The sequence below is a fragment of the Portunus trituberculatus genome, chromosome 37 (genome assembly GCF_017591435.1).
Source record: "Portunus trituberculatus isolate SZX2019 chromosome 37, ASM1759143v1, whole genome shotgun sequence".
Lineage (NCBI taxonomy): Eukaryota > Metazoa > Arthropoda > Malacostraca > Decapoda > Portunidae > Portunus > Portunus trituberculatus.
In genome coordinates this window covers 23,822,552-23,848,219 of record NC_059291.1, presented here as the reverse complement: position 1 = coordinate 23,848,219, position 25,668 = coordinate 23,822,552, and the positions used below count along the sequence as shown (strand labels likewise).

Below are 25,668 nucleotides of genomic sequence, written 5' to 3'. Positions count from 1 at the left end.
ATAACATACATATCATACTATATATCTGTGTGTGTGTGTGTGTGTGTGTGTGAGAGAGAGAGAGAGAGAGAGAGAGAGAGAGAGAGAGAGAGAGAGAGAGAGAGAGAGAGAGAGAGAGAGAGAGAGAGAGAGAGAGAGAGAGAGAGAGAGAGAGAGAGAGAGAGAGAGAGAGAGAGAGAGAGAGAGGAGTCATGACTCATGACACACGGTGCGGGCCGGGCCGACATGTCTGACAGTGTTACAAACGTCTAGTGAAGATGGTCTTGTTTCCATAATCTTATTTGCTTTATCTCTTTTCTATTATACAAAAAGAACTTCTATACTACTAAATTATAACTTCCTCTTACCATACATGAGACTCAAACTCTAATATCTATGAGAGGAATGCAATGTCGACTAAATAAAAGAAAAACATTGTGGTTTCATTGTTTTCCTTTATAAATATGATATAAATAACCAAATTCTTATTAGAAGGAAATAAATTACTAAAAGAAAGGTTACTAGAACATACAAAAAAAATTTCAAAGAAATACGAATCACGGGAACTTTATGGTGCCTGTTTAAAAAGAGCACTTCCAGAAGGCGTACAGTAGTTTGCTGCCAAGCCACCCAAAAGGCGTACAGCAGTTTTCGGGTTAATAAAAGTAAAAATTATGAAGTTAAACATTTAAACAGTTTAATTTAAGACTAAGTCATTATAATGTACACTAATGTAGGTATGTAAGTAACTTTATAATGTTGATGATCTTAAATTTATGAAGGAAGGGAGAGTGAAGCAGAAAATATGCTAGCTGGCAACCTGTGGAATGTAAACCAAAGGTGCATCATTGTACCGCATACAAAACTTATGTACCACATTTCCACAAGGCTTTCCATTTTATCCATTGCAGAGTCACGAGTTCAAGTGGTTCTTTTAGCTTGCAAGGAAGATATGATCTCACCAGCCTTCTTAAGAGGACCGTCCGGTTGCCATGGTATTGAAAAATCTGAAAAATATCGAAAATCCCCAAAACACCACCAGAGCATCCCCGAACATATGGCAACATAGTGATGGAGTATTTTGGGGAAATACACTAAAATATGTGGGGTATTTAAACTTTAAAGGGCCCCTGCCACACCCACCGCAGCCTGGGCCTTTTCCCCCCAACTCTCTGTACCATAAATGGTGATAATAAGCATGAAAAAAAGCCATGAAAAGTGGTTTCTTTGATAAGGAAAGGTAGGCACTGGCAACTCAGTATTATGGCGTACACAGGAACACACCCTTTCCCCATATCTCGCCTGTTGTTTCACACCTTGCAAGCCAAAATCCAGCCTATTTTACCTGCTTTTTTTGCCTTACAATGTCTAAACAAATGGTGCAAAGGGAAATTACAAGTTGTACCGACCACGCATGGATGGGAGACACCCTTACCTTCGAGCGACTAATACTTAGTCATTGTAGGGGCGTCCAGGTGCCATATGAGTCTTACAGAATCTTCTAAACATGCCTAAAAAAACATATATGATGCACATGGTGGTGTATGAGCATGAAATATCCAACCCAAATAAATGTACAGGGTCATTGAGGACGAAAATGACATCTATGGGTTTTTTTTTTGCCAATTTCTCAGTTTCCACTTTTTTATCATTCAAATCGTATCTTCTCCCACATTTTTCAATGGATTTTAAATTTTGAGGTATAATTTTAAAGCTCAATGAAGCTGCTACATTTCCATCTCACAGAATTTGGAAAAATTTATTTTCTGTGCCACAATGTAATTAAAAAAAAAAAAAAAAAAAAAAAAAAAAAAAAAAAAAAAAAAAAAAAAAAAAAAATCATAATGACAATCAAAATAAAAAACTCAAAATTCTATGAGATGGAAAGTTTTGTTACACCACCTACAGGCAACCCCCACTTAACGAAGGTTCACACAACGAAATTTCACTACAACAAAGGTTTAATTCTAGGGCTGAGAACAAGGGCCAATGTCATAAAATCAAGTTTTGAGAAAAACGCATTTGAAAAATTGATTCCTTTATTAAAAATCAGACAAGTACAGCAAACGAAAGGTTTTTTTTATCGCGATTGTTTACCTTTTAACCTGTTATTTCCTGTCCAAGGCATTGAATTACTGTTTTTCATTTTGAAGAAAAAAAAATATATTAGACCAAACTTTGAACATTTCATTTCCTGCAAATTCTGTAAAAAAAATTGGCATGTATGGTGAAAAGTTTTTTTTAAACATTTTGAAGTTAACCTATATCGTCCTAGTAGCTATTATTACAATATCTGTAATATTTCTGCCTGGAATAAAAGAAAATATCCTAAATCAATTGCTAAAGAAAAGTGAAAAAAAAACAAGATTGATGAATTTGCAAACACAAGTAGATTAATCAAAATTAATAAAAAAAAAAAAAAAAAAAAAAAAACTGATTCATATTTGACATGTTCAGTTCCAATAGAAAAGTAACGATCCATTGTAATTGTGTCATCAGCCATAACAGTCACACATCGGGTTCATCATCTAAATAAACATCATCTGAAGCATCTTCTGCTGCCTGCAGGCTTCTGTAAAAATGTCTGCTTCCTGCAGAAATAAACGGAAGGAGATCCATCAAGTCCTTCAACTTTTTGGGTGGAATTTTTCTTGGTCCCTCTTCAAGCTGTAGGAGAATCCAAATGGATGGTCTTCCTTTTTCCTTTCTTCTTAAATCTAAATGCTGCGGTGCAGCATTTTGGGAAAAGGATGTCCAGCACATAATCTGGCCAATTTCATTTTGATTGTATTCCATCTTCTTAATTTTCATCCAATTTACTTGGTGTCCATTTTTATCTTTGTGGCGATTCACCAGGGGGCCAGCAGACATATACAAACTTTTAAAATGAATGAAGTCTTCTGTTTGCATTTTAGTCACTTGTAACTTATTTTTTCTATGGATTGCTCTGATTGTTGTGCTCCAGTCCCGTGGCACCTCAATGTTTATAGCTGATTTTCTATATTTTTCTATCAAACCATGTACTGTATCTGCTTCCATATGTGTATGGCCAGGTTCTAAGAAAGAATGCGTTATTTTTATGCCATTACTCCTGGAAACATGCATAAGCATGCCAGCAAATAAATGGTTCCTATTTTGACCACCACAAGAGTCACTATATAGTCGAATGTCCTTAATGTCATCTGAGAGGCCATTCAACCATTTCATTACACATGAACCTATTTCTTGGCCACCTCTTTTTGCTATTGTTTCATCCCATATCATGCAGTGTGCTTTATTTCCATCCGCACTTGTTTAAAAAATGGTTAGGTTATATACAGCAAGTTGTCTCTTGTAGTAAACTACTCCTGTCTGCAGCAGTGGGCAAGGCAATACTTTCTGGAGGTCAAAGGATGCAGTAACAATTCCTTTGTTTTTAAGAGCAAACTCTTTATCAGCTCTTTTTTCATTGTAAGCCACCTCTGCCAGTTCATGGTATTTTGCTCTCTCTTCTTCAATGCGGTTTTTATCATCCTCACTAGCAGTCATAAAGGATGCCTTAAAAGTATCACATTTTTCACAAGTGTCCTGGGATGGGTGATGGAAGGACAGATTGAACTCTTCATTGAAGATTTTTCTGTACATTGATTCTATTTCTGGTGGTAAGTTGTTTTCATGGCAGTATTTTTGGTACAATCGATACATCTGAGCTATTGTGAGATCTGGATTCAAATATTTTCTTTCTGAGTCTGCCCTAGCATAATGACTTTTCCAGGCCGGAAACTGGTTGATATGCTTCTTAATCATCTCTAGTGATTTGGGGATATTTTCTTCTGTTTCCCATGTTTTCCTCTTCCATCTGGTGCTACAATGCTACTTCCTGACTGTCGCATCTTTTCTGTAATGATCCTAGCTCTCTTGAGTGTAATGCCAAAAGTAGATAAAAACATCTTTTGGCATACTTCCTTTTCAGGTATTGCTTCTTTAAGAAAGTAGTGCCTTGAAAATCTTTTTCGGCTTTCACCTTTGCTGCCTCGCAACCGCTGACTTTTCTTATTTTCTTCAATAATCAAACCACAAAGGATTTTATTTTGTTCTTCTGGTGTGGCATTTCTATAATCCTGGTACAACATCCTCCGATCTTCTTCTCTAAACTTCTCATAGCACCTTCTCCGACAGCTTTCTATGTTAATAGTAAATGAATGCAACAAGGGCCAATGTCAACATTGGCCTTTCTAGCATGAATATTTTCATTTGTTACTCGACTTTGGCTAGAATAGAGCGCTTATTGTAACTTCCTGAACCCACGGACGACAATGGCCCTTATAGCACTGATACAGAGATAAGCTTTTAGTTTAGGAGGAGGAGGAGGAGGAGGAGGAGGAGGAGGAGGAGGAGAGAGGAGAGAGAGAGAGAGAGAGAGAGAGAGAGAGAGAGAGAGAGAGAGAGAGAGAGAGAGAGAGAGAGAGAGAGAGAGAGAGAGAGAGAGAGAGAGAGAGAGAGAGAGAGAGAGAGAGAGAGAAATATTTGGACGAGTAGCCTCAAGCTCTCACCTGAGGTCAAGACAGGAGGTGTACATCACAGGCAGCATCCAGTTCTCCTCTTTACAATCTTGCATGAAGCGAGCCACAGCCTGCACCACCACCATCTGCGTCCTCCATGCCTCCACTGTGTCACCAGACCCTGCTGCCCACGCTGCCCTGACGTGACAAACATCACACAGATGTACAAACACACACACACACACACACACAAGATATATAAAGGTGGTGATGTCCAGTCTCATGGACAAACAAGACCGACTGCAAATGGAAAAAACAGCCCTGAAATTGAGAGTAGCTGAATGTGAGGTCAGTGGAATAAACCAAGAATTAAAAGGAGATTCTAGAAATAAGGAAGCAAAATGACACTCTAAAAACCACATGCCAGAATTATGAATGCTCTTTAAAGAGCTTGCAGGATAAAGTGCAGGATGGGATTACAGACAGGGCAGAAGGTGGTCTAAGTGATAACAAATTGAAAAAAGTAAGAAATGAATGGAAACAGAAGCAAGAAGAAAGAAAAAGGCAAGTTTTCAGAAGTGGTAAGGAGACAAATTCAGAACACAAAAGTCGCTGTAATAGAAGTTATCAAGGAAAAGGAAAATATAGTGTGGGATGCAGTGGACAAGAAAACAAGCTTTGTGATTTATGGGATGAGGGAAAAAGAAAAACCCAAATGAATTCACAAGAGAATGTGAAGAAAGGGAAATGGCCAAAACTGTTATCAAAAGAGCACAAGACAGCACACAAGAATTTGACCAGGAGGTGGAGGAAGTGATTAGGCTGGGAAGGTACAGTGAAGGGGGTAAGAGACCAGTGAAGGTGAAAATGAGATCTCAAGTGGCTGTAGAGGAAATTATGGCTAGAAAAGGGGAGCTGGCTGATGATGTCGATCACAAGGAAATATGGATAAATAGAGATATGAACTTAGAGGAAAGGGAAAAGGAGAAAGCGCTACGAAGTGAAGCTAAGGAAAAAAACAAGAAAAGGACAGAGATGGAGAAGAAAAATTTTTACTGGAGGGTTCTGGATATGAGACTAAAGGAGTGGTACCTACGGAAAAAAGAGGTCATGGAGGAGGCAATAAATTAAGAGTGACTTATACTAACATAGATGGGTTGTTACCAAGCATATTGGAAGTTCGGGATTATTTGAAAGAGAAAAAGCCTGATGTAATGTGCATTGTTGAAACAAAACTGAAAAAAGAGATCCATGTCAACTTTAAAGAGGAGGGATATAATACCTGGAGGAGGGACAAGAAGGATAAAGGGGGAGGAGGAGTGCTAATAATGGTTCGTGATAATATATGTGTGGAGGATGTGCAATATGGTGAGGACAAAGTGGAAGTAATGGGAGTAACAATCAGAACAGAAGATTTGAAGAAAAGAAAAATTATAGTTACATATGTTCCACCAAAGACTAATACATGGGGATCAGAAGAGCATAAAGATATGCAAAGAGAGGTGATAAAGTGCCTAGATAACATGATAAGAGAAGATAGAAGAATACCCTTAGTTGGAGACTTTAACTGTAAAAAAGTAAACTGGAGAGAGATGGAAGTAATGGATAATGCTGGGCAGTGGAGCGAGAAAGTGTTACAGTTGACTATGGTTAATACAATGGACCAGTGGGTGGAGGAGTCAACAAGGTACATGGGGGAAGAAGAACCATCGTTGCTTGACCTAGTTTTCACAAAGAAACCAGAGTCCCCTCCAATCATACAATACCTTAGTCCAATGGGGAAAAGTGATCATGTGACATTAGAGGTGCAAATGCAGGAGGAAGATGAGATAAGTTACAGAGAGAACTATAAAGGAGAGAGATTAAATTATGCAAGAGCAGATTTTGAAAAATTAAGGAGTTATTTTGCTGATATTGAGTGGAGTAATATTATGTGCAGGAAGACTGTACAAGAGAAATATGATATATTCTTAGAGAAATACAATGAAGGAGTTAAATACTTTGTTTCTGTTTATAGAGTTCAGAAAAAAAAATACATGCTTGGTACAATGCTAGATGTATACAAGCAAAAAAGGCAAAAGATAAAGCGTGGAAGAAACTCTTAAAGCAGGGAAATGACTATAATAGTCGGCAGTACAAAGATACTAGAAATGAATATATTAGAGTAAAGAGAGAGGAATAAAGAAAGTTTGAGAAGGATAAAAGCAAGGATGAACCCTAACTTTTCTACAAGTTTATAAACGGCAAAACAATGAATAAGGAAACAATTGAAAAATTAATTAGAGAAAGGAAGACATACCAAACAGAGAAGGAAATGTGTGAAATAATGAATGAGAGCTTCAAAACAGTATTCACTGCAAAAGATTATTTCACAAAACCTAATAGGACATTGGATTGCCAAGGATTACAAGAGATTGCAGTGCACAAAGAGGATATTGGAAGATTACTGGATAAGTTGGATGTCAGAAAAGCAATGGGGCTAGATGGTGTATCAGGCTGAGTGTTAAAAGAATGTAAAGAACAATTACTGGATCCAATTTGGGAAATAATTAAAAGTTCAATAAATGAAGGGAAAGTTCCACTAGAGTAGAAGAGAGCCAACGTAATACTGATATTTAAAGGAGGAAAGGCAACTGAACCACTAAACTACCAGTGTCACTTACAAGTGTTGTAGGGAAGTCATGTGAAACAATTATCAAAGAAAATGGGTTAAATTTCTAGAAGAGGAGCAAGTCAGACAATTTGAGTTCAGGACAGGGCAGTCATGTGTATCAAACTTATTAAGCTTCTACTCCAGAGTTATTGCAGGACTTGAAAACAGAGATGGATGGGTAGACACAGTATACCTGGACATTAAAAAGGCTTTTGATAAAGTCCCGAACGGAAGACTTCTTTGCAAACTAGAGAACATAGGAGGACTGCGTGGAACCTTGCTCGAATGGACAAGAGATTATTTGAAGGATAGGGAAATGAGAACTGTGATTAGAGATACATACTCATGTTGGGGTAAAGTAACTAGCAGAGTGCCACAAGGGTCAGTGTTAGCCCCCATTATGTTTTAAGTTTATGCAAACGACATTCACATTGGGATAAACAGTTATATAAATTTATTCACTGATGATGCAAAGTTGCTAAGAGTTATCAAAACCAGAGAGGACTGCCTGCTGTTGCAGGGAGATTTAAACAAGATCTATGAATGGAGCAAAAAGTGGAAATTGGAGTTTAATGCCAAGAAATGTCACATAATGGAACTAGGAAAGAGTAAGAGAAGACCAGTATGGAACTATTTGATGGGAGAGGAACAAATAATGAAGAAAAAAGAGAAAAAAGATCTTGGAGTGATCATACAAGAAAATCTGAGCCCTGATAAACACATAAGCAAGATATTTGGACTATCATATAAGATGTTGACTAATATAAGAGTGGCATTTCATTACATGGACAAAGATATGATGAAAAAAATCATTACAAGCATGATACATCCAAGGCTGGAATATGCAGCAGTGGTATGGTCTCTGAGCTCTAAAAAGGATACAAGAAAATTGGAAAGGATACTGAAGATTGCTACAAAGATGGTGCCGGAATTAAAGGACCTCACATATGAAGAACGACTGAAGGAAATGGGACTGCCAACCTTACAAGATAGAAGAGAATGCGGGGACCTAATAACAATGTATAAGATAGTAAATGATATTGAAAAAATAGACAAAGAAGACCTGGTGCTGTTGACGGAAGCAGATGGAAGGACAAGAGGACATGAAAAGAAGATCAGGATAAGGCAGTGTGTGAAGGATATTGGAAAATACAGTTTTCCATACAGAACTGTGGAAAAATGGAATGCATTGGATAATGGAATTGTCACAGTACATAGTGTACATAAATTTAAAGAAAAAATAGTTAAATGGATATATGGATACAGGACACCATGAGCCCCGCTCGAACCCTGTACAATACAACTAGGTAAATACAACTAAGTAAATATAGACACACATTACCATTATGAGATCTTGCTAATTCTTGGTAGGATGACACCTTCCCATGTTCTCAATGTTTCTTTATGAAGAGCATTATACCATAAATTAAATATGACACTGAGTATGGAAAATTCAAGAGCATATTAAGTAAGTACATCTGATGTAATTTTCAAAAGAGGCTTTTCCCTAGCACTGCTACACCTGCAATTAAAGGATGAATGCTGACAATTTTCATGAGAGCTTCTTTCCTTCATATTTCATATACGTATTTCAAAATCAACTATCAATAGAAATGAATTGTTGACACTCATCTTTCCATATGTCTGTGTAGCTTTGCTGAATACTAAGAATGATGGGAAATCCCTCATAAGGAATAAACTTTAGAAATATATCCTGTAATAAATTCAAATTATCCTTTCTATAACACTGTTACATGTACTACGGTTTGGAAAGAAAAAGAAGACAATAAATGTCACTCTGAATCTTTTACCGGAGATGGCCGGCAATAACCTCTGCCAGCGAGGCGTCAATGACTCGCTCCACATCTCTCTCGGGTTTCTCCACCATCAGGCGAGAACTCATCACGTGTGGGTCACGAAATGATATCAGCTCCTGTTAGACAAGAAAATACATAACACTCAAAGCTCCAGTCAGGATACAAAGTTACACTAGCCACACTCAATATACAAAATTACAAAGAATTCTTTAAGCTTCTGGCAGGAAAAATGTTGTTGAAAAAAACTAAATAAATAAATAAAATAAAAATAAAATAAAATAATTAATTAATTAACAAAAAATGCATGAATTAATTTTCAAAAAATAAATAATCAAATAATTAATTCAATAAACAAAAATAAAAATAATAAATGAAACAAATAAATACATAGATAAAAATTCAAGAATAGTGAATACATTGTTATGAATGCATATATGTAGCAGCCCTTTAAGTGAGCACATGTGAATATGTATGAGTGGGATAGCAAGCAGCATTGTGCTGCTCGTTTACAAAAGGCCGGCACACTTATCTATAGTGCTGATGGGAAGAGAGGTAAGCCTAGATATTGAACTGAGACCATGATACAATAACATGTGTGAGAGAAAAGGAAGGCAAGTTGAATCCTAGCCAATAGAATTCAGATGTGTCATTAATTAATTGTCCATCTCTAATGAAAGTTAACCAGTACTTTCTACCATTCATCCCTTTCTCTGGTAAACTTTGAAACTCCTGAACTCCCTGCATGTCTCTGTATTTTTATCTACCTATGACCTAAACTTATTTAAGAAGGAGGTTTCAAGACACTAATCCCATTCTTTTGGCTAGCTCTCTCAACCATGTTTGGGGACTGGCATCTCAGTAAACCTTTTATTCAATCATTTTTGTTCTCCAGTTTTCCCCTCTTGCATAAAATTTAAAAAAAAAGTGCTAGTGTCTGATTGTCCCAGTACCTGCCTGTGTGTTGTGACGGTACTGCAGTGACTTGTATAGGGGAGAGCCAGTATGATATGGACACTTTTTAACATTTTAGGAAAAAAATCTGTAAGCAGCAAAATAAATCTGTTGATACCAGAATAAACTATCATTCTTTGTTCCTTTACTATAAATATATCATACCTGTAACTGTTTGGAGTATTTAGCAGTAGCAGCTGAAACACAAGTTTCTAAACTGTCTGAACCATCCCTACCCATGATGGTTTGGTCAAAGAGGTGGGATGGTTTGGTTACTTTCATTACTCAACACTTATTATCATTACATAGTTTGGACTGGCTAATAAATTTGCAACTATCACTTAAGGCATTTTTATTTTCAACTACAAAAATATCCTGTAAGATATGCTTTTGTTTCTTGCAGAAAAAAATATAAATAAAAAATACTAGAATTAAAATCTCCCAAAAAATGGTTCCTCCATTCTTTGCATCCACAAAGAAGTGATTATGATAAAAATAACATGTATTTGAGTTAATGCTGCAAATTATAATTCAGTTTGTTAAATCTGTTACATCCCCACCCCAGAGTGTCCGAATCATCTACTTTTAAAACAGCAAAAGCAACACACACATATAGTGTCAACATCATGCCGCCTTTGCTTACAGTAATATCTTCGTAATGCATCACTGTTTCACTACAGTGATATACCATACTAGTTCTTGACATATTCATAGAGTGATAACTTATGATAAACAACTGAATTAATACACAGGAAGTTAAGAAAAACACAAATTTTTAACTGCAATGAAAAGCACAGCAGTCACAGACTGGGTGTTCAGCGTGGTCTGGGTAAACAAAGTCTCGCATATCCAAACAAAATCTTGTGAATCTAGGACCCATACACTTTACAGAAAACCATCCCACCATCTGAATCATACTGGCTCTCCCCTACTCTTGTGTAAAACAGTCAACTCTTGATTAATGCATCTCTTGCTATCTTCTACCACTATTTTCATGCTAACTGCTCTACTGATCTTGCTAACTGCATGCCTCTCCTCCTCCAACAGCCTCACTGCAAAAGAGTTTCTTGTTACTCTCACCCCTATTCTGTCTAACTCTCTGAAGTGTTAACCAGTACTCTTATTAATTTATACCTCTCTCTGGTAAACTCTGGAACTCCCTGTCTGCATTTGTCTTTTCATCTTCCTACAGCTTGACTTCTTTAAAGAGGGAGGTTTCAAGACATTTCTCCCTGTCTTTTGGCTAACTCTATTGCTCTCTAAGAGAAATAAGTGGACCATTTTTTAAATTTTTTGTTGCCCTTGACCACTTTTCCCTCTTACATTAAAAAAAGCTTAAGTGCTAACAAGAAGAAGGTTTGAGCAACAAAATCCTAGGAACATAACACCCCTGTTGCCATTGTTTTCTATGGGAAAATTGTTTGAATAACACGATTTTGAATAATGTGACGTCTCCAGGAATGTAACACTCATGTTAATTGAGAGTTGACTATATATGACATAGAGAAAGGTACATTTTCCTCTCCCTGTTCTGTGTTGCTATTCTCCCTACCGAGAATGATGGTGTGAGTTACAGCTCTGGCCATTCCCAGACAAAGTTCCCCATGACACACAGACAAACACACTGTGAATCCTGCAATGGTGTGAGACATCACTCTCTTGTCTGCTGATTGAATGAGTTGCTGGAAGAGTGGAGGAGGAGGGTGTTTACTTCAATATATTCTAAAATCTGTACATTGTAAGAAAGCAAAAATTCCTTCTACTCTCATGGAAAATGGCAAATTTTCAAATCTGATATACGTACAGTGAACCTCGAGTTACAAGTGCCCCGATTTATGAGTAATCCAAGATATGTGCCATCGCTCAGGTGATTTTTATGCTTTGATTCGCAAGACAAAATTCAAGTTACAAGCTAACTCCAGGAGCATCACTGCTAGTTAATGCAGCAAATGCCTAGCATCCATGGTCTGATGCGCTGAATTCACTTTTTTTTTTTTTTTTTCTCCCCACCATGGAAGCATTTCTCATGTTTTGCTAATGTTTTGTGCTTTCTTGTGCAGTTGCCGTATTTGATAACATACAGGATGCATAGGCATATGAGATATGCCCTCACTTAAGCTGGTCAAATTCAGGAATAAAAAGTTTTTAGTGTATCTAAGCATATACACAAACAGAAAACATTGTTGCAAATGCAATGTCATCCTTAAGTTCTGGCCAATGTGGGGCTGGGCATCAAACATTATATTTACCTTTCCTTGTGCTCTTCAGCTGGTCTTCTTCCTGTCATCTACTATGTATATTTTTATATAGGTGCTGCTGCTCTATTGCCATGCTCTTTGACATAATATACCACTTATAATTTGTAGGAGATTGTGTAGCTCGATCTTTTTCTTCCTGCATCTATTACGGTGAGAATGTTGAAGTGTTTTGTTATGATCGGATTGAATCAGATGCAGAGTTAGTGGCTAACCTTTACAAAGGCCCCTCTTTTATTTTTTTCTTTCTTTCTCTCTCTCTCTCTTTTTTTTTTTTTTTTTTTACCATGTGGGCTTTTCACGGGAATTAATGGGCTAAAGGGGATACTTTTTGTGGTATCTCCTATCTCAAAGCCCATCCGCTAGGAAACCATTGCCCAGAGTGAGGAAACCCAACCTACACTCAGACCGTGGACAGGATTCGAACCCATGCGCTTGGAGACCCCTCAGACCCCAAAGCACGCATGGTTTCACTGTACCACGGCGGCCCAGACTCTGATGTTGTTTCTCGGTTTTGTTGTTGCAGGTTTATTTATTTATTTTTTCACAATCAACTTTTTTCTATTTTCTTCTTTTCTTTCACTATCAACATAATGATCATGAACTTGGTGTTACTCATCATTATCAGATGGCACTGAGTTAGGGTTCTGATCAATTGATATTTATAAACATGAGTCACAGCCTTACAGGTTAGATTGCTTTTATTTTTAGAATAATTCTATTCTAAAGTATTAATGTTGGTAATAATAATAATGCCAACAATAAAATAATGATGCATACAGTTAGGGTAGGTAGAAGTACTGAATACAACCTAGGTTAGTGGGCGTGAAGAAGATTAGCCTATGGGAGATCTCAACTTCACATATTAGACACAGGGCAATTCTATGAGCAAAAACTTTTGGAAAAAAGGTGTGTCCTATATGCCAATAAATACAGTACAGTAATACCTCAAGATACAAATGCCCCAACATACAATTTCTTTTATATAGTATGACGAAAAATTTCATATAATCTAGACCTTGAAATACGAAGATATTTTTAAGATATGAATAGCCATCGGTAGGTGGCGCACGGATCGCTCGGCTACCTGAGTCCACCCGAACATTCAGCCCGCTTTGTGTATCGTTGTTCATCCTTTGTGCATGTATGTGTCTGTGCTCCTCGGCAGTGTGTATTTTTTCTTAAGTTTTGTGAACTCAAGATCATGGGTCCCAAAAGTAAAAGTTTGTCAAGAAACACACAAAATAGCCTGTATTCACATACTGATTACACTTAGAAATTCAATAAACGAGTGAGTACAAATGGTGTTCTGTCCACAAGCAACTCTTCCTCTTTGCAATGCAAAAAACCAGAAGTCTCTAGATGTCATGGTTACCAAAATATCACAGATTGATTGAGGTGGTATCATCGGTTTACGTGGCCTTGCGTCCGATCAGGTTCAGCAGCCTTGGCTAGAGCGATAGAAAATGGGCCCCTTGTATCCTCTCTCTCTCTCTCTCTCTCTCTCTCTCTCTCTCTCTCTCTCTCTCTCTCTCTCTCTCTCCTGTCGCCTGTTCTGATACCAATCTCATTCAAAAGTTGTCTCCCTGCAAAATGGCGAGAGACCCAAGGTATAGAAGTAAAGCGCGTGGGAGAGGTGGTGGACACCGTGAAATCACTGTCACTCCCACCATCTATTGTTGGTGACAAAGTGACATTGAGCATATGTTTACTCCTGATGAGTGTTACCAGCTCACAAGCAAAGAAAACAGGAAGAAAATAGCCAAAACATAGCCGTAAAAAGCCTAAACGTCTATCGACGTGCCCTCAGTTTTGCGTGATGAACGTCTATCAACGTGTCCCGAGTTTTGCGGGTTAAGTTGTTATTTTGGGCAATAAAGTACATTTATATCATGCAAACAATAAACATTGTATTTATCTTATATTAAATCTATATTTGGTTGGTATTCAAAGCATGTAAATTTTTTTGGGGGGATAAATTCGATATCACAAGAATGAATTAATTCTATTTCCATTACTTTCTATGGGAAAAATTTATTTGATATACATTTTTTTTTTATACAATGATCCTCATGGAACAAATTAAATTTGCATGTCGAGGTACCATTGTATTTAGCCAAATTTCTTTTGTCAGACATGGGTCCTGAGCAAGTGGCAGTATGTAATGACACTGGAAAATTGTACAAAGATGAGGGAAAACAGTTAATGGCAGAAATGGACCATAATAAGGCTAATGTTTTAGCTGAACATTCTTCTAATATGTTTATCAGAGCCCAAAGGTGAAATACAGAAACAAATAACAGAGATACTCCTCTTATTCATATAAACATTACTAGAGATAAAATCTGAAAAGTAATTAGCAAACTAAAAAAGAATAAATTGCTGGGGCCAGATGAGATCCACCCAAGAATAAACAAGGAGGTGTCTGAGTTACTTCTGGATCCTAAAGATACTGTTTGACAGCTCATTCCAGGAAAGGGAGGTACCAGAAGACTGGCGACTAGCCCACATCACTCTCTTACACAAGAAAGGGGACAAGATAGAACCAGGAAACTATAGGCTTGTAAATGTAACTAATGTATTTTGTAAAACAATGATGTCCCACTTGAGAGAGGAGATACTGAATCATATGAAAGAGAATTCATTGTTCAGTAACAAACACTTCAGTTTCATATTGGGTAGGTCAACTGTGCTGCAACTGATTTAAGTGCTTGATGACTGGACCAAGGTAGTTGACACTGGCAGAGCTGTCGATGTGGTTTACTGTACAACTAACCCTCTGTTACTGCGCGAAATTGGTGCCTAAAAAAACACGCGATAGCGGAAAATGCAATAACGGAGGTGAAGAATAAATAGGAAATAAATAAATTGGTGCCTCAACCCAAAAATTTTCCTAAAAAACCAGCTCTGAACAACAAAATACCACATGCAAGACTGAGGGATGGTGGTGGTGGTGGTGGTGCTGGTGGTGGTGGTGGTGGTGGTGGTGCTGGTGGTGGTGGTGGTGGCAGTGGTGGTGGTGGTGAGCAGAGTGACCAAAACCAATCAGCTCCCTTATTCAAATCATGTGACGTGATTACACAGCGATGATTGGCTGCTGGCTCCTCCTCCTCCTCATAATCATCATCGTTCTCCCCCTCCACCTCTTCCTCCTCCTCCTCCCCGATCTAAACATTCGTCAGTGTGTGGTTGGGATATGGGTACTACTACTACTACTACTACTACTACTACTACGACTACTACTGTACTACGACTACTACTACTGCTACTACTACTACTATGGGTGCGCGATAACGGCTTTCCAGATGAGCTAAAACTGAATTTTGCAGATTTTCATAAGTGCGCGATAACGCCTAAACGCGATAATGGAAGGGCGTGATAACGGAGGGTTAGGTGTATTTACCTAGTTACCTAGTTGCATTTACCTAGTTGTATGCTACAGGGTTTGAGTGGGGCTCATAGTGACCTGTCTCCATACCTACATTTATTGAACTTTTTCTTAAATTTGTGTACACTCTGCTGTTACAATCTCTTCACTTAATCCATTCCAGATGTCCACTGTCCTATGTGTAAAACTGAACTTCTTAATGTTCCTCAGACACTGACTTTTCATGATCTTGGAATGTACTCTCTCTTCTTGGAATACCCTCTTGTTCATCTATCTTCATCCTTCGTCAGTGTTACCATGTTTTGTCTATGTATCTTTTCCATACGGTTTACTAACTTATACATTGTTATTTGGTCTACTCTTTCCTGTCTATTCTTCAAAGATGGTAGTTCCATCTCCTTCAGTATTTCTTCAAAGGGAAGATACTATATTTCTTGAACCATCTTTGTAGCAGTCCTTTCGATTCTTTCTAGCTTGATGTCTTTCTGTCTATATGGTGAACATAACACTGCTGTATATTCTAGTCTAGATCTTATCATAGTAGTTATGATCTTTTCACCATACTCTTATCCATGTAACTGAATGCCACCTTGATGTTAGTTAATGTCTTGTATACTGAAGCAAATACAGCCCATTTGTGTGTCTTTCTAGAGTAAGGGTATCTTGTAAAATCCCTCCAAGGTCTTTCTCTTCACTCCTTTTCATTATAATCTCTTCTCCCATTTTATACTCCACATAGGTCTTCAATTATTTTTACCTATTTTCATTACATGGCATTTCCTGGTATCAAATTCTAATTTCCACTCTGGCTCCATTTTCAGATCTCATCAATATCTTTCTGCAATCCCATACAATCACTGATGTTCTTTATTACTCTCAAAAGTTTCACATTATCTGCAATCAAATTTATGTAGTTGACATGTACTTGGAACATATATATAATTGATGCCAGCACTGAACCCTGTGGTACGCCACTAGTTACTGTGCTCCAACTTCATGGGGTGTCTCTTATAATTGTCCTCATTTCCTTCTGTTAAATGTTGTCATCCAATTTAAGATACTTCCTTTTATTCCTCCCATGTGTTTTATTTTCCATAGGGGTCTTCCATGTCGTACTCTGTCGAAAGCCTTCTTAATATATCTAGATACACTGTGTCAACCCATCCATCTCTCCCTTTTACTTCATCTATCATTACTCTTGCATAAAAGCTTAGTAAATTTGTTATGTATGATCTTCCTTTTCTGAAATCAAATTGGGAGTTACTTATTATTTCATTTTCCTCCAGATATTCTAACCATTTTTCTTTAATAACAAACTCACAGATCATTCCCACAACACTAGTCAGTGACACTGGTTTATAATTTAGGGGCTCAGTCTTTTTTCTTCCTTTGTATATTGAGACTATATTTGTTCTTTTTCATTCCTTTGGTACCTTCCCTCCCATCAGAGAACTGTTGATCACATCCCAGATTGGTTCCACCAGTTGTTCTTTACATTCTCTTAGTGTCCATCCTGACACTCCATCTGGCCCCATTGCCTTTCTTACATCCACCTTTTCTACTAATTATCTAATTTTCTGTTTTTGCACAATGACATCTCTTAATCCTTTTTGTGTCTCTTGATTATTTGGCTCTCTGAACTCTCCCTCTTCATTAAATGCTGATTTAAAGCTCTCATTCATAAGTTCTCTCATTTCTTCTGGTGTTTCATATATCCTATTTCTATTAGTTAATTTAGTAATGGTCTCTCTGTTTGTCATTTTTCCATTTATAAACTTATAAAAAAGCTTGGGTTCCTTTTCACATCTCTTCACTAAATCCTTTTCAAAAATTTTCTCCTCCTTCCTTCTTATTCTAATGTATTCATTTTGTGCCTCTTTATACTGCTTCCTACTTGCTTCATTCTGTTGCTTCCTTAATTCTTTCCAAGCTGCATCCTTACACTTTTTAGCTGTTGCACACATAGCATTACACCACATGTATTTGTTTTCTTTTACTCTGTATTCGGGAACATATCTCTTTACTCCTTCATTATACTTGTCAAGGAATATACCATACGTCTCTTGAATTGTCTTGTCATGCATAATTTCCTTCCACTCAATAACACCATAGTAACTTCTTTAATCCTCCAAAATTTGACTTAGCGTGGTTCTGTTTTTTTGCTTGTGTTCCTCATTGCATTTCAAAATTTTCTGATTCTCTAAATCAATTTTTAGGACCACTTGATCACTTTTTCCACTGGTATGTGATATCTGATGTTCGGACAAGGCTCCATTTTTTTTTTTTTTTTGTGTGTGAATACCGAATCCAGCATTGATAGCTCTTCTTCCCCTCTAAATTTTGTATAGTCCTTCCACCCACTGGTCCAATATGTTTACCATTCCCACTTGTAACACTTCCTCCCCCCAGCATTTGGCATGACTGTTTGCATACATTTTTTCCCAATTTACATGTTTACAGTTTAGATCTCCCACAAGTAGCACTCTTCTGTCCTTCCTTAACATATTTTCCAGGTAATTTAGTACTTCCTTTTGCATTTCCTTCTGTACATCAAGCCTCCATGTATTAAACTTCAGTGGCACAATACAACTATGATACTCCTTTTTTTCCTCCCACTGGCCCTAATTGTTATGCTTAAAACCTCTGCCAGTCCATCTCCATACTGTACCTCCTCCACCTATGTATCCTCTCGAGTCATTATGATTACTCCTCCTTCTGCTTTTCCCCTTCTGTCTCTCCTCCAAATATTATATCCCTGCTCTCTGAAATTCACTTGGACATCTTCACTTCACTTTGTTTCTGTTATACATACCAAGTCTGGTCCCTTTTCCAATATATAATCTCTCACTTCCAAGCTTCCTGATATAAATCCATCTATGTTTATATACATGATTCTTTATGCTTTTCTTCCCCTTCCTGAATACATACCATTTCCTCAGCATAATGCCTAGTACTCTCCAGTTATTTTGCTAAGGCATTTGATCACATACCCCATTGTACCCCATCTTGGAAAAAGTGGCAAGCTACAAGATTGAAGGCAAATACCTGGAATGGATAAGGAGCTTCCTAACTGGCAGCAAACAGTGAGTCATGGTCAGTGGTGTCTCCTTGGATTGGAAGGCTGTCACTGTGGGGAGTTCCTTAGGGGGTCAGTATTGGGACCTCTACTTTTTGTACTCTATGTAAATGACTTGCCAGAAAGAGTGAAGAATGGTAGCAAAATTTGTATGTACGCTGATGATGCAAAATCTTTTATGACTATCAAAGGTATCAAGGACTGTCACAAACTTAAAGACCTGACTGAATAAAAACTTTGGACTGTAAATAGATGCTACAACTACACCCACAGAAAACAAATTACATGATGGTAGGGAGAATGGATGTGGATGATATTGGATATCAAATTAAGAAGCAGGAGTAGAGACAGGAGTAATGATAGATGATCAATTGAGGTCTTTTGAACATCTTGCAGAAAAGATTAGCAAAACCAACAAAATAGGGGAAGCCATAAGAACTTTTGCACATTTAGACTACAAGACATTCAAGTACCTGTATACAACACTGATTAGACTGCATCTTGAGTATGCTAATGAAATGTGGAACCCCCACCTGGTTTAAGATATTAAATTACTTGAAGAGGTACAAAAGAGGGCCACCAAGATGCTACCAAAACAGAGGAACTTGATCTAAGAGCAGCATCTGAGGATATCAGACTTATCAGTATTAACATACAGAAGATCAAGGGATGACTTCATTGAAACCTTCAAGATGCTAAGTGGCATCTATGACAGGATATGCATGGAGAGGATATTCCAATTGAGGGAAGAGAGCATCACACATGGAAACAGTGTGAAAATATATAAAACACGAGACCACCTAAAACTAAGAAGATTCTCATTCCCATATCAGGTGGTGAACAATTGGAATGCCTTGCCACAGTGAGTGATCTGTGTCAAAGATTTGATATGCAACTGGACAAGTTTTGGGGAAACCAGGCCCAAAAATTTAATCATTTGGAAAAAATTCCATCACACATGACTATACAGCCCTGGACATAATATTTTTCATAATGAACAATGGGAACCAGAGACACAGGCTCAGTTATGAGCCTTTCCTGGTAAATCATCTTTGGTAATCTATGGTAAGGCTTAACTCACTTCTGAAACATTCTGAAAAGGATGATGAAACAAACTTCCTTGGATAAGTATTTTGTGAAAAGCCCCACAGATAAAAAAAAAAAAAAAAAAGATAGGGTGCCATAAAAAAGCAAAATGCAGTCAAGAAAATTAAGTTACAAAATCTATTTATTTATTTATATTCTCTTTTGTTATGTTTTATTATGTTTCTATATAATATTTGTTATTTATAAATATAAGCTATTTTGAGCTGTTTTGGGGGAGGCTGGAATGAATCATTGGCACCTCAATTCATTTCAATGGAGAAAAGTTATTTGAATTTACAAGCTTTGTAACTCTGTTGGGTGTCATTATTATTTTGTTTAAATATCTTTATCTCTGCCATCTGCCACTCCTAACTGCTAAGTTAACTACTACTGTCATATGTCTTTATGTCATCTTGCTGATGCTGCATTTGCAAACCAAGAGTAAATCATATCAAAGACATCTTTCTGAAAGTCATGATTGGAAGTATCTCCTGTTTCTAGTTGGAAGCTTAACCCTATTAAGTACAATGATACCTTGGAGTACGAACGCTTTTGAGTACAAACAATTTGGATTACGAACAAAAAAAATTGTGTTTTTTTGCATTGGAGGACGAACTTTGTTTTGGAGTGTGAACAATATCAAACGCGGTCAACAGATTGCACGCAGCACTGCGCGATCAGCTGACTGCATGATGGGGCACCATGCTGCCTCAGTGCCTCAGGAGTGTTGTTTGCAGTTGTTTGGTTGTTGTTTTGTAGTGCCTGGGATAATAATATTAAGTGTTTTTAGTTATTAAGATCATTGCCTAGCGTAGCAGCACACATGGTCACGAGACATAGACAGACGTATGGAAAATTTTAGAAGATCTGAGGGGAAGAGTATCCAGCTGATGAATCAAAAGCCTTAACCCTTATAGCCCGTCAGGCACGATCGTGGCTCTTATGTTAGAGCCTTTCAGGCATGATCTTGGCGCTTTTTGGAAGCCACGCTCTTTTATGCCGCACAGTTTGTTTAATGCTTGAGGCTATCTGTCATATATCAAGGCCTGTCATTGGCCCATTGTTTTCAAGATGGTGGACACTTAGCCAATCATGTATCAGCTGTTACAAGGATATGTTTGTGTAAGTGTGAGGGCACCAAGCATGAGGATGGTGAGAGCACTTATGTCAGTATGCTGTATTTTATCATTTTTTATGTATTTCTTCGTGAGATATAAGATATACATGTATTTCCGTGGATAAGTAAGCAGTTCAGAAACATATTATGATAAATGACAATATTGGAATTGTTATTGGTTTAGATAAGAGTGTGTAGTGCTGGCTTGATGGAGTCAGCTGAGGAGGATGTGTTGACACTGGGTCATGGTCAAAACGGCCCCTGACCATGACGGCCCCACACCACAGACCACAGCAGCCTCAGTTTCTTTTTTACCCATAAGATGGTTTTAAATTATACTTGTTAATAGAGCATCTTATACTAAGACAGATTATATTAATAAATTAGTTGTTCCCCACTCCCCATCCCTCCCCATCCTTCCACACCCAGTGATAGGTACTGTACCACGTAGTACCGTACGTGAGTGCTTACTTTTAATCACCGCGATAATGTTATGGTGTAATGTTTATCAGTAAATTGCATACTTGTTGATACAATCTGTGTTAAATGTAAGATTGCAAAACATAATATTAAAACATGCGGTATTTAGCCAAGTGGCACCTCCGGCTGCTGCAGCAAGCCAGCAACAGTCATCGTCACCTCATAAAAACACAATGGACTATCGTGTGCCTCTCAGAAATTTTAAAATCATCTTACAAGCCAAACAAAACCTTAAATTGCATATGTGTATATATCATTTTCTGCTTAGAAATGCATGTTCTCTTACCTCTTTCAATATTTACAGAAAGTCGTGTTACACCCTGGATACGTATATGCACTATATGCGCAAGGTAAAGTACACCAGTGTACCAATACGTTATGGTTTTTAACGCTCCATACTACAAAACACTATCTCAGGAATGCTGAGTTGCCATCCGTGGTTAATGTGTTAACATAAAGAAAGAAATAAGAGGACAATAACCTAAAATTTGGTGTGGGGTCATCATGGTAAACACAGGGCTGTCAGGGTCGGGGGCCGTGGTCGGGGGTCGTCGTGGTCGGGGGCCGTCATGGTCAGGGCCGTCTTGACCAGGAAACGTTGACGCTTGTTTCTGACTACGAAGAAGTTGAATTTTCATATTACAATTTGCTTACTTCCCTGATTTATTTTCCATAATGAATGCAGTATATCAATGAAAAATTTATTGGCTTTTTTTAATTTATACCATGTGGGCTTTTCACGGGAATTTATGGGCTAAAGGGGATACTTTTTGGGTACCCCCATCTCAAAGCCCACCCGCTAGGAAACTGTTGCCCTGAGTGAGGAAGCCCAACCTACACTCGGACCGTGGACAGGATTCGAACCCGTGCGCTTGGAGACCACTTGGATCCCAAAGCACGCATGGTTCCACTGTACCACGGCGGCTTATATAAGAGTGTGTGGTGCTGGCTTGATGGAGTCACAAGAGGATGTGGTGACGCTTGTTTCTGACAACGAGAAGTTGAATTTTCATTATATTATATTTTGCTTACTTTCCTGCTTTATTTTCCTATCTTTTATAGTTATAGCATAATAGTAGTAGTATATATAGTAATAGTATTCAAAAGGTAAAAAATTAGGTGGAAAATTGATTTTTTTGGGTCTCGGGAGGTGGTTTGGAACAAATTATAATTACAGGGAGTCCTCCGGTTACGATGTTGATCCATTCCTGACACGCGTCGTAACCCGAATTTCGGCGTATGTCGGAACATCGGGAAAAAAAAAAAAAAAAATAAAAATAAATCTTACCTTTACTCCTTTGGTTGGCTTGCACACTGAAAGGAGGCATTGCAAGGGAGGGAGAGACGGGCTTATTGTGTAGAGGAAGATGCAGAAGGTGCTGGAGATACTGGGGCTGGTGAATCAAGAGAGGCAGAACCTTCAGGTGCTGGAGATGCTTGGGCAGGTGAGTCTGGAGGTGAGGCAGAACCTCAAGGTGCTGGAGAAACTGGGGCAGGTGAGCCTGGAGGTGAGGCAGAACATTCAGAAGGTGCTGGAGATTCTGGGGCAGGTGAGTCTGGAGTAGTAGAGGCAGCTGAGGTAGAGGGTACAGGATCTGTTGCAGGCCTCTCTACCTTCTTAAAATACTGCTCCAGGTTAGTCTGAACAGAGAGCAACTTCTTCTCATCCAAGATCCCCTTGTAACATTGCATCAAATCCATGATGCCTCTGGAAACCTTAGTGAATCTTTCAAAGTTGGGATCCATAGCCTCAAAAGTTGCCAACGCTTGATGCATCTCAGCAAAACCTCTTGCCAAGCCCTGCCTTGTGAAAGCCCTAGGCTCTGGGGTGGGTGCTTCTTCTTCCTCTATGATCTGCTTCTCCAGTTGTATCAGGTCCTCAGCAGATAACTCCTCTCCATGAGATTCCAGCAGCTCATCATCATCAACCTCCATCTCCAAATCAGTTTTCTTACTCAGGGCAACAACATTCTTAATAACATGCTGAACTGTGTCCTCAAACCCATGGAAATCACCCACAAATTGAGGACACAGTTTTTTCAAAACACCATTCATGTTTGTTTGCTTAACCTCCTCCCACGAATCAGCAATGTTCTTCACGGCATCAAGGATGTTGTAGGATTTCCAAAAGTCTTTTAGGGTCAAATTTTTCTTGGTTTCAGTTGCCTGCAAAGCCATAGCAATTGTCCTTCGGAGGTAGTAGGCCTTGAACGAAGCTATCACTCCTTGGTCCATAGGCTGTAACAGGGCCGTGGTATTAGGTGGAAGGTAAACCACCTTGACATTAGGGTTAAAGTCTCCAAGGTGGGCAGGGTGTCCATGGGCTTTGTCCAGCACTAGCAACACCTTGGAGGCCAAATACCACTCCACACTTGGCACAAAATAGTTGATGAACCAGTCCTCAAACACTGCAAGTGTCACCCATGCCTTCTTATTTGCCTTCCAAATGACTGGTAGTTGACTCTTCCAAATGCCCTTGAGTGCCCTTGGATTTTCAGCCTGATACACAAGCAAGGGCTTCAGTTTGAAGTCGCCAGCAGCATTTCCCCCAAAAAGTAAAGTTAGCCTGTCCTTGCTGGCTTTATGACCTGGTGCTGACTTCTCCTTGGCGATGTAAGTGCGGTCCGGCATACGCTTCCAAAATAAGCCTGTCTCATCCATGTTGAACATTTGATGAGCAGAATAATCCCCCTCCTTAATTATCTCAGCCAATGCTTTAGGAAATTCACTTGCTGCTTTCTCATCACCACTAGCAGCTTCACCTTGCACTTTAAGGTTATGGTAATTGGCCCGAGCCTTAAATTGCATAAACCAACCCCTACTAGCAACAAACTCTTCACTTTCACTTCCTTTCCCCTTTTCTTCTTTCAGTGCCTCAAACAATCTTTTTGCCTTCTCCTGAATCATCACAAGACTCACTGGAATACGCCGTTGATTTTGTTCTTCCAACCAAAGCACCAATAATCTTTCCATCTCAATAATTAGACCACTACGCTGCTTGGTTATCACTGTCGCTTTCATAGGAGCAGATTCTTTCACATGTTCCATAATGCGCTCTTTATCTTTGATGATGGTAGCCACAGTGGAACGACTAAGGCCAAGCGACCGGCCAATGTTTGTTGGTGTTTCTCCCTTTTGTGATCTCTTTATAATGTCCACTTTAACTTCCATGGTGATGGCCTTTCTCTTCTTTAATGCATCAGAAGAGTCTGCCTTATGCTTGGGAGCCATAACCAAGAGAGAAAGAGAGAGAGACGGTGCAAACAACCAAAATGGTGTATGTACAGAGACTTGAGATGCCGTCTTCCTCGCCCAACAACCACAACAAAGCGTATTCTTCCGCCATGCACCCGAAACTAGTTTGTGTTTGTTTATGTCGCTTGCGACGCTAAACCACGTAAGACGGAATGACGCCTAATATTATTTTTTATATTTTTATGGGCACGTTTATAACCACGAAACGTCGTAAGTCGAGATCGTCGTAACCCGAGGACTCCCTGTACTTCCATAAGAATTTTGATGCTTTGGAGTAAGAACGTTTTGGAATAAGGAAAAAATTTTGAACGGATTAAGTTCATATTCCAAGGCACCATTGTATGTATATATATATATATATATATATATATATATATATATACAGTGGTACTTCGACATACAATCGCCCTAACATATGATTGTTTTGATATACGACGAAAAATTTTATATAATTTACGCCTTAAAATACGATATTTTTAGGATATGATTAGCCATCGGCGCAGCGATCGCTCGGCTACCCGCGTCCACCCGAACATTCAGCCCACGTTATGTATCGTTGTTCATCATTTGTGCATGTATGTGTCTGTGCTCCTCGGCAGTGTGTATCTTTTATTAAGTTTTGTGAACTCAATGGGTCCTAAAAGTAAAAGTTTGGTGAGAAACACACAAAATAGCCTGTATTCACACACTGATTACACTTAGAAATTCAATAAACGAGTGAGTATAAATGGTTTTCTGCCCACAAGCAACTCTTCCTCTTTGCAATGCAAAAAATCGGACCTTGCGCCCGATTGGGTTCAGCGGCCTTGGCTAGAGCGAGAGAAAAAGGGCCCCTTGTATTCTCTCTCTCTCTCTCTCTCTCTCTCTCTCTCTCTCTCTCTCTCTTTCTCCTTCTGTTGCCTGTTCTGATACCACTCTCATTCAAAAGTTGTCTCCCTGTAACATGGTGAGAGACCTATAGAGAGGTATAGAAGTAATGCTCGCGGGAGAGGTGACGGAATCAGACACAGTGAAATCACCCGCTACCACCCTCCATCGTTGGTGACAGAGTGACGTAGAGCATATGTTTACTCCTGCCCACAAGCAACTCTTCCTCTTTGCAATGCAAAAAAACAAAAGTCTCTAGATGT

General features: G+C 38.5%; 1 protein-coding gene across 3 annotated transcripts in view; it reads right to left on the bottom strand.

Moving 5' to 3' along the window:
- Positions 1–25,668, bottom strand: part of LOC123514272 (PCI domain-containing protein 2-like) — a 56,030-nt gene that overhangs the window by 23,496 nt on the left and 6,866 nt on the right. For 2 of the 3 annotated variants that reach the window (XM_045272064.1, XM_045272065.1), the window contains exons 4-5: positions 8,925–9,046; positions 4,512–4,658 (exon numbers count right to left, since the gene is read on the bottom strand). In XM_045272064.1, the coding sequence (XP_045127999.1) occupies positions 4,512–4,658; positions 8,925–9,046 (269 nt within the window). Of the gene's footprint in view, positions 1–4,511; positions 4,659–8,924; positions 9,047–20,302; positions 20,456–25,668 lie in introns of those variants that run through there. The other variant, XM_045272066.1, reaches the window with a different exon arrangement.